At 46.2% G+C, this 9,866-nt stretch overlaps 1 protein-coding gene across 1 annotated transcript; it reads left to right on the top strand.

Moving 5' to 3' along the window:
* The first annotated feature begins 2,067 nt into the window (after positions 1-2,067).
* On the top strand, positions 2,068-8,283 carry LOC144326210 (uncharacterized). The gene is made up of 2 exons (XM_077922665.1): positions 2,068-6,054; positions 7,318-8,283. The coding sequence occupies exons 1-2, from the start codon at positions 5,709-5,711 to the stop codon at positions 7,944-7,946; spliced, it is 975 nt and encodes a 324-aa protein (XP_077778791.1). The 5' UTR covers positions 2,068-5,708; the 3' UTR covers positions 7,947-8,283.
* Positions 8,284-9,866: the final 1,583 nt, after the last annotated feature.

The following is a 9,866-nucleotide window of genomic DNA, read 5'->3' as shown; positions in this document are numbered from 1 at the left end:
GCAATGACAGGCCTAGACAGCATCTTGAGAAGTAGAGACGTCACCTTGCCAACAAAGGTCCGTATAGTTAAAGCCATGGTTTTCCCAGTAGTGATGTATGGAAGTGAGAGCTGGACCATAAAGAAGGCTGATCGCCGAAGAATTGATGCTTTTGAATTATGGTGCTGGAGAAGACTCTTGAGAGTCCCATGGACTGCAAGAAGATCAAACGCATCCATTCTAAAGGAAATCAGCCCTGAGTGCTCACTGGAAGGACAGATCGTGAAGCTGAGGCTCCAGTACTTTGGCCACCTCATGAGAAGAGAAGACTCCCTGGAGAAGACACTGATGCTGGGAAAGATGGAGGGCACAAGGAGAAGGGGGAGACAGAGGACGAGATGGCTGGATAGTGTTTTCGGGGTTACCAGCATGAGTTTGACCAAACTGCGGGAGGTAGTGGAGGACAGAGGTGCCTGGCGTGCTCTGGTCCATGGGGTCACGATGAGTCGGACACGACTAAACGACTAAACAACAACAACATTTTGCCTCACACTTACCAAGCTAAATTTTGGCTTAGTTTTGGTTTAGCAAACCTGACTAGCATGCCACTTTCAAACCTGAAATCTTTTTTCCTCCTGTTTTGGTTTGGAAGTTGGAGGAAAGTCAGATTCATGATCTGCGACTGCCCATTTATTTGGACTTTTCAGCACTGGCCGCTGTCACCCTTAAGCTCACGTCAGCAATGTCTAGGCAACACGATGACCATGTATATACGCAATGAACAATCTTGATAGAATTCCTTCAAAGCCTCCCAAGTACAAAATGAAATCTTTAGTCTCAAGGTCTCTGGAAATCTTTAAATGAAGTGAGGTACCAGACTTTGTAGGATGAAAGACAAGCTGTGAAGCTTTGTAACAATGTGCTGGTTATCACCTATAAAGTCCTGCTTTGCCTAATACAAAAATGCCATGTCCTGCATTGATAGTTTTTTTCCATAATTTCAGATCTCTCTCTCCCCACTCTCTCTCTGCCAAATTAGGGATCCTCTCCAAGCACCTGTGTTTGAAAGGGTGTGTGAATGTGAAAAGTCCTGCATTCAAACTCTGGGTAGCCAAGCACAGACAGACTGACAGATTCATGAGTATCTGGGTGTGTGCATGCATGTGTGACAAATTCCAGGCGGGGGGGCCATCCTGTGAGGCTGCGGGAGATTGGAATGGATTGTTTTGAAGTCACTTCAGTACCAGGTGGAAAAAGAAAACCAACTGCCCACCAATCCCCCTCCCTGCCCTGCCCTGGATTCACCACCCTGTTCCTTGTTTTACTGCCCTGTATTTTGCCTCACACTTACTAAGCTAAATTTTGGCTTAGTTTTGGTTTAGCAAACCTGACTAACATGCCACTTTCAAACCTGAAAGCTTTTTTCCTCCCGTTTTGGTTTGGAAGTTGGAGGAAAGTCAGATTCATGATCTGCGACTGCCCATTTATTTGGACTTTTCAGCACTGTGGCCGCTGTCGCCCCTAAGCTCACGTCAGCAATGTCTAGGCAGCACGATGACCATGTATATACGCAATGGACAATCTTTACAGCATTCCTTCAAACCATAACAAGTACAAAATGAAATCTTTAGTCTCAAAGTCTCTGGAAATCTTTCAATGAAGTGAGGAACCAGACTTTGTAGGATGAAAGACAAGCTGTGAAGCTTTGTGTGTTCAGCAAATATGATGTCCAACACTGAACAGTGATTCCGGATATTGACTACTGTTTTGTGGAATTCTTGTCAGCGTGGTGGGAGGATATAGAATTGCTTCATAAACTGAAAATAAAGTTTTGCAGACGATGAGCTGCATGACATACCACTTTACAAAAATTATAAACTAGAATACAAACAGTAATGAAAAAGAGTACATACCCCATCTTATTTCGAAGGAATGTATGTAAATGAAAATACCAAATGCTATGGAACAGTGCACATGTAATAATGTTGTCACTGCTACTAACAATATTTTTTGAAAAACATATAAAGCCAACTCCAGGTGGTGCTAATAACAAGGAGGTTGAGTTTAAAGGTAGAGTGCAAAGTAACAATACAAATACAAGGAGTCTGGGATTAAAGGAGCAGTGTAAAGTTACAGACAAAATACTTTTTGAATGTTGTCTAGATTTCTACAACTGATTTAGGGTATTTTTACGCTGCTGAATCAGGAAATGGCATCCCTTTTTCTCCATCAGGTCAGGTTTACTGTAAACAATGGTGGGCATTGATAAAGGTAAGTTCACGTAAATTGCATGTTGCTTCACCATTTTTCAAACTTCAGGGCTTGAACTTCTGTTTCTTGGAACTCCAGGAATGCTCAGCGGCAGGGAGGTCTCTCTTCAGAGTCCAACAGTAGTCAGCCATCATGACTGCGTCCCAGCGACCCTGATACCTGGTCTCCATCTCTTTCATGTCCTGATGGAGTCTCTCCCCCTGCTCGTCACTCATTCAACCCAGGTTCTCAGGAAACCGGTCCATATGTGAAAATAGGTAGTGCATCTTGACGTTCATGTTGCAGCCCAGGTTTCTGAAAGCAGTCAGCATCTTGTTGACAAGTTCTGTGTAGTCTCTGGCCTTATTGTTGCCAAGAAAGTTCATCACTACCAGAACAAATGCCTTCCACGCTTCCGGTTCCACTTTGTTCATTGAGTTTCCGAACTCTGGATCTTGGATGAGCTGATGGATCTGAGGACCGTCAAAGATGTCAGCTTTCAACTTCTCCATGGTCAATCCTGGAAAAGCCTGGCACAAGTAAGTGAAGCAGTCACCATCCTTGTCCAGAGCCTTGGTGAACTGCTTGATTAAGCCGAGCTTGATGTGCAGCGGTGGGAAGAGTATTCTGTCTCTGTCCACCAGAGGGTCATTGATGACGTTCCTTTCTTTGCAAGGCACCAATTCCTCCCGCACAGGCCGTGTAATGCTGAGCACGGTCCCTACTATCCCACATGCACAGAAAACATGGGTACTTGGTGAAGCCAGACTGTTGTCCCAACAAAAGGTTCACCATCTTCAGGTCAACACAAATAAACCACTTATGCTGATCATAACCAATTTTCTCCAGCACATACTTCACCGCTTCATAGTTCTCCTTCAGTGTATTCGAGTGAGCCAGGGGTATAGAGGCAAACTGGTTGCCATTGTGTAGCAGAACACATTTCAGTGATCGCTTGCTGCTGTCAATGAACAGTCTCCAATCTTTGGGTTCGTACTGTGGCACTCCAAGCTTGAGCAGAAGCCACGCAATATCTGCACAGTACACCAAGTCCTTCTCTTCCAAGAAAAAACGGAGGTACCATTGATGCCTGTTGCGGAAGAAGATGATGCGAGCACTGTCAGAGAGGAGGTTTTTTTCCTTCAATCTGGATGCCAACAGTTCGGCAGAGTCTTTTGACAAGCTGAAGTCGCGAACTAGATAATTCAGCTCCTTTTGGGAAAATGGATGTGGAGCATCATCTTCAATAACCACTTCTTCTTCTTCATGTCCTTCAACACTGGAGGCATCTTTGTCACTAATGTCAGGAAGTTCTCCAAAGATAGGCACTGGAATTTCATCACAATGAGCTACAGGATGACATGCTGATTGAAGATCAGGATACTTCATGGGGCGGCTGCCCCATTAACTTAGTTTTGATCCCCCAACTTTATGCTTTGCTGCACCAAGATTTCAAGGTTTTATGACTTCAAACTGATCCCTTTTCGACATAATCACCCAGAACTATCGGACCTGAATACTTCTTGTCATTAAAACAATCATTTCCAATCAAAACAATTATTCGACATGGCATTTTACCCCCACCAACTTCTTCTAAAATGCTCCACACAAGCGTAAGGTAAAGTTAAAGGTACCCCTGCCCGTACGGGCCAGTCTTGACAGACTCTGGGGTTGTGCGCTCATCTCACTCAAGAGGCCAGGGGCCAGCGCTGTCCGGAGACACTTCCGGGTCACGTGGCCAGCGTGACAAGCTGCATCTGGCAAGCCAGCGCAGCAAACAGAAACGCCGTTTACCTTCCCGCCAGTAAGCGGTCCCTATTTATCTACTTGCACCCGTGGTGCTTTCGAACTGCTAGGTTGGCAGGCGCTGGGACCGAACAGCGGGAGCGCACCCCGCCGCAGGGATTCGAACCGCCGACCTTTCGATCGGCAAGCCCTAGGCGCTGAGGCTTTTACCCACAGCGCCACCCGCGTCCCCCACACAAGCGTACATGTGAACAAAAACGTAAAAAAAGACATGTGGCCATAGCTCAAAAACTTGACCTGATTGAGCAAAACCAATGTGATTTTTGGATTCAGTGCATCAGATTCGTCCTAAATCAACTGAAAAAACACAGACAACAAAATTGTTGTTGACCAGTGAAATTAAATTTGAAACAATTAAAGTCTAACTTAGAGTTGAGACCCCCTGGATAAATGGTTTGAAACATGAAAAGAAACTGTGTTTCTTGCTGCCGTAACTGTCGCTCATAATCTTTTCCGATGCTAATTGCCTTCTGATTCACCCATAAAACTGTAAATAATAGATCTGTATCTGAATGATTATGAGAAGCAAAATGTTCTACCAGAGGTGCCTCCAAATTAGCATTATTAATACATGATCGGTGTTCACCAATCCGAACTCCCACAGCTCGAGTGGTAGAGCCTATATACAATAAATTGCCAGCTGCTGCCTTTGCTGCCTTCGTGTGTTGTGATGGCGGCAGCAGAGGCAGCAACCCTCTCATTCCACTAACAAAAGGAACCTCTGAAGCCTGGTGCTGGGCTGGCTCTCTCCACCATCCCTCCACTTCAGGGGTCAGCAACCTGCGGCTCCGGAGCCGCATGCGGCTCTTTAACGCCTTTGCCGCGGCTCCGGGGCGGAGGCGAGGGGAGGAGGCGCATTCTCCGCAAAACCATTTCCGAGCTAGAGAGGAGAGGGGGTTGCGGGCTAACCCCTCCCACACTCCACTCGCGGGCGCTGGCCTTTTGCCCCCGCGAGAACAGGGGAATCCTCGGGCGTGCCTGCAACCCTGCCCGCCAATCGGCGGGGCCGCGTGGCCTAGCCCATTTAAGGCCAGGCACGACCGGGGACCGCCCTCTTTGCCCCGTTCTAGCTCGCACCCTCTCCCTTCCTTCCCCTCGCGGTGTGTGGGATTCCACTCCCGGCAGTCCTTCTCTGCCGTCCTCGCTGCTCCCCCCCCGCTTTTCTCCCTCTAGCCTCCTCTAGGCATGGGTTGAAGCTGCGGCGTCCATTTCTTTAAAGGGCACCGATAAGGGAAAATCGTCGGCGCCATCTTTGTGGGGGCACGTGGGAGTCGCGGGAGCGGCTATTTTGGTTGAGGGCTGTAAGCAGGCTGCATTGAAAGGGGGCATGTAAGCTGGTCACTGTTTTGAAGGGGAGTGAAGAACACACACTCAAAAAAAGGTAACTTGTTAATTTAATGTTTATTTCTATGAGGAGGTATAATTCTGAGGGGTCAAACAAAAAAATAATAAAAAAGTGTCAAAAAAGTTATTTTAAAATGACGTGGATGACATTGGGCCCTCATTATTAATTATTATTTACATCAGGCACTGATTATAATTTATGGTACACTGGGGCCCTGATTAATTTTCTATGGCATTTTTGGGCATTGATTATTGGGCATAGCAAATTTTGCTATGGGGCCCTCTGATTTCTAATTACGTCCCTCTTTTGGACCCCCGGTAGGCCAGCCATGGATAAAAGCAAGAAAAGAAAAATTTCTGAAGAAAACAGAATGTTTAATGATAAATGGACAGAATCATTTGCCTTCTCTACTGACAAGACTGGTTTACCAGTATGCTTAATATGTGGTGAGAAATTTGCAAACAACAAAAAGTCAAATATTGCAAGACATTTGCAGAATAAACACACAGCCTTTGCTGAAAAATATCCAGATGGAGATGAGAGACGAAAAAAAGCCATTGCAGAACTTATGAGGAAGGTTGATAGGAGCAAAAATAATTTCAAGAATTGGGTGAAGTCTGCAAATTCCACAACATATGCTAGTTTTGTAGCCGCTCAGGAAATAGTCAAGCACGGTAAGCCGTTCACAGTGTTATATTTGTTTTAAATGTCGCAATGGTTTTGCGGCTCCCAGTTGTTGTTTTTTCTTCGGAAACGGGTCCAAGTGGCTCTTTTTGTCTTAAAGGTTGCAGACCCCTGCTCCACTTGGATACCCACTCACACACACACAGAGAGAGACCCATGCACCCTCTTGCCTTCCCTCACGTTGCGCACTGCCCCCAAGCTCAACTTGCCCTCTTGGTCAGGCTGCCGAGAGGGGGGAGGGGGGCTTCTGCTGGGCCAGAGCCGCTTCTCTTCCGGGCAACACCCCCCTCCACACCACATCCCTTTTCTGTTCCGAGCGGCTGTGTTGCAGGGCCCCCGGGTAACATATAAATACCCTCTATTTAAAACTTTTTCTTATCAGGCGATCATCGAAATTTTTATTTATAGACATATTACTAACATATTTTTTAGCTGCTTTTGGGGGGCCCTCCTCACTTGTGCCCCTAGTAGGTGCTTTCCTCGCTGTCCCCTAACTATGGCCCTGACCCCAATCACTGCAGCCTGTGTGGGAAAGCCTTGAGGAGCTCACTGTGTGCAAGGGGGCTTTCCCAGGAGAGAAGCTGTACTGGTGCTCCGAGGGCAGGAAGAGCTTTGGCTGGAAATCGTTGCTCACTTCACACAAAAGGATCCACATGGGGAAGAAGCCATACAGGTGCTCTGAGTGCAGGAAGAGCTTGGGGGTCAGAATCCACACAGGTGAGAGAAACCTTCCCATTGCCCTGACTGCAGTTAGAGCTTCAGCCAGGTAGCCCCTCTCTCCTGACACACTGGAGAACCAACACAAGAAGAGGGGGAGAAGAAGGATCTGAAATATTTTCCTTGAAGCTTGAATTGGTTTTTATTTTTTTTATTTGTTTTATTTGATGTGTTGTGAAGCGCTTTGAGGCTTTTTCTTTAAAATAGAAAGCGGTATAGAAATGAAATGAATAATAAGGATAATTTCATTGCCAAAAGTAAAAAATGGCACCTCGGCATTCCATTGTGGCGACCGTAGCCTAGGTTTAAGGAGACATTTAGCAATTAACTGATAGATATCTGAGTTTTTAATCCTGCCATGGAAGGATGTCATCAGCAGGGCTTCCTCTCCCACTAATAAGGCTGAAGGTGGCTGAAGCACAAGATGGAGGTTGTGGAGCCTTGGCTTCCAGTATTTTCTCTTGATTATAATTATATCATCACTCCCCTCACCCTGGAAGAAATCCAGTTAACCGCTCCACCTGTTTCTTTGTTAGATCATTTGGTTGCAATGCCGTCGCACAAGAAGAGGAAGATAGATTTGGAGTGCCGCATTTTCAATAAGAAATGGACACATGACTATTTCTTTGTGGAGCTGAAAGGCATGCCCGTGTGCCTCATTTGTGGTGAGGCCCTTTCCATCCTGAAGAAGGCCAACCTGCAGAGGCACCACAGGACGAAGCACATTCAGTACGAGGAGTTCCAAGGGCAGCTGCGCGAGGAGAAGGTGAAGGCGCTGAAAATGGACCTGCACGCCCAGCAAGGCATCGCCCCGGAACCAAGGAAGGAAATGGACAGCGTGGAGCAAGCCAGCTTCGTGGTGAGCGAGCTGGTCTCCAAAAAGCTTCGCCCGCTCTCCAGAGGCGAGCTGGTGAAGGAGTGCATTGTGGCCACCGCCGCTCTCTTGGCCCCAGAGAAGCTGAAGCTCTATGAGAGCGTGAGCTTCTCTCGCAGGAGGGGCCCAGCTCACAGCAAGAACTCGACTCGGGGAATGGAGGGGTCTCTTGCAAGGGGCCCCCGATTACCAGAGGTGAACTTGGAAAGCCAGCTGCTAGCGGCCACATTGTTGATGCCGCCAGGCAAAAGTGAGCTTGAAAAAGAAACACAGCCGCAAGTGTCACACTGAAAAGCTGCTGAGTTGAATGTTTATCATTATTTTATATATATTCACGTCTTTATTTTTTTCTTAAGTTCTTCATCATCAGAATTTTATCATTCGTACGCCACCCATCTAACTGCGTTGCCCTACTACTCTGGGTGGCTTCCAACAAAATATTAGAAACACAAGAGCCCTCAAACAGTAAAATCTTCAGCTGTGAAGTTATATAATTTTTACATTTTTTTATCTTGCAGATTATAGAAGATGGTTCTGGAATTGGTTGGCTCCGCCTAACACTCCCTCTTGCTCTGCCAAGCAATGGGCATCAGTCCCCACTGCTTCTGTTTGGACCCCGCTCCCCACAAAATAGATTTTTCCAATGGGTCACTGGCCTTTCATTTAACAAATAACGAAAGGTTCCCCACAGCAGAGTGTTTAAGTGTAGGCTGGTGCCAAAGGTAGAGGCAAATGGTTGCAATGTATTAACCTATATTGCTTGGTTATATTCCTTTTTTTCTTCCGTGACGGATTTTCAAGAAATCGACCCGGTGGTGAGGCAGGGATTGGGTGATCTTTCCTCTTTGAGGCACAGTTTGTTCCTTTGTACGTTCAAACATGAAAAATAAAAGTGAGCCAGAACGAAAAAATGGTTACAGAATATTTACCTGGCGAAAGGCTGGCATCCTGTGGCCCCTTCAGATGTTGTTAGATTTCAACTCACGTCTTCCCTGGCCATTGGCCATCCTGGCTGGGACTCATGGGAGCTGGAGTCCAATGATCTCTGAAGGACTACAGGTTTCCCTATGTCTTGGTCCACAAATGCCAGGGACAATTCAAATCCCTCCTCAGTCGTGAAGCTCTGAGTGTCTTAAAGCCGGTCACCATCTTCATGTGAAACCTCCCTCGCAGGGTTGCTGTGTGCGTGAAAGCAATATATCTTGTGGTGGGCTTGATGAGGGGAGTGTGCAACAGAAATGTACTTCCTAGGTAAAAAGACAGGAAATAGTTCTGAATCTGATTGAAAAGAAAGCATTCTTTGTCTCCATATAGCATATACCAGGGCTGGGGCCCAGGTGTTGTTGAACTCCAGTCCCAGCATCTGGTTCCTCAGCCCTCTGCACTCTCTCTCTGGAAACCTCCAGCTGCCAGGTGACAGGAACCAGCCAATGCTTCCCAGTTCAGAAACAGACTGCCAGGAACTGGGATTGCAAGTTGCCAATATGGGAAACTTAGGCAAGCATCAACATATTCGGTTTCCATGCTTATGAATGTTGATTTGGATCAGATCGTCTGAGGTGAGGAAATATTAGGGGAAATATCTGCTTGACACCACCTTGTGATAGTTTTGACAGCAATTCGGGGAACTGGGAATATTTCTAGGTCCATCAGGGTTGATGGACCAGCAAATAGCTAGAGAGGATTAAGGTGTGTCTTGGTGGGGTGGGGGTGGAATTAGGCCTTGTTTCTTGTGTGGCAGATAAGAGATTCCATAGTTCTTAAGGGTGAAAGTTTGCTGCCTGTCAAAATGATGCTTGAGCCTTTTTTTTCCCTTTCAAAAAACCAAAACAAAACAACCCAAACATGGCAGCTGGTCTAGTCAAGCAGGAAAATATAAGGTTCATTTGTGAAGTTACCTGTTTAGCTCCGAGCTTTGTTTACATCTGTCCTTTTTAGCAAACAAATCCACATAATTGTTGGTGGCTGTCAATGTTCTTGTCAAATAGAACTAATTAAAAGTTTTTACTGTTAAAAAAAGTTGTGGAAAATACTTTCAGCTGAAGTTGCAAACACACTGATCCTGATCTCTGTACAGTCGTACCTTGGTTCTCAAATTTAATCCGTTCTGGGAGTCCGTTTGATTCCTGGAACCGTACGAGAACCAAGGCAGGAGCTTCCTGCACTCAATCATAAGCTGTGTCGGACATACGACTTCTGAAACATTTGAGT

The sequence above is a fragment of the Podarcis muralis genome, chromosome 2 (assembly GCF_964188315.1).
Source record: "Podarcis muralis chromosome 2, rPodMur119.hap1.1, whole genome shotgun sequence".
Lineage (NCBI taxonomy): Eukaryota > Metazoa > Chordata > Lepidosauria > Squamata > Lacertidae > Podarcis > Podarcis muralis.
This window is presented reverse-complemented; position numbering and strand designations above follow the sequence as displayed.

What these genes read in the sequence shown, in the direction of transcription:
- LOC144326210 (XM_077922665.1), top strand. Translation starts at nt 5,709, where the DNA reads ATGGATAAAAGCAAGAAAAGAAAAATTTCTGAAGAAAACAGAATGTTT. An exon ending in TCAGGAAATAGTCAAGCACG is followed by an intron (nt 6,055 to 7,317) that starts GTAAGCCGTTCA and finishes TTTCTTTGTTAG; the next exon opens with ATCATTTGGTTGCAATGCCG.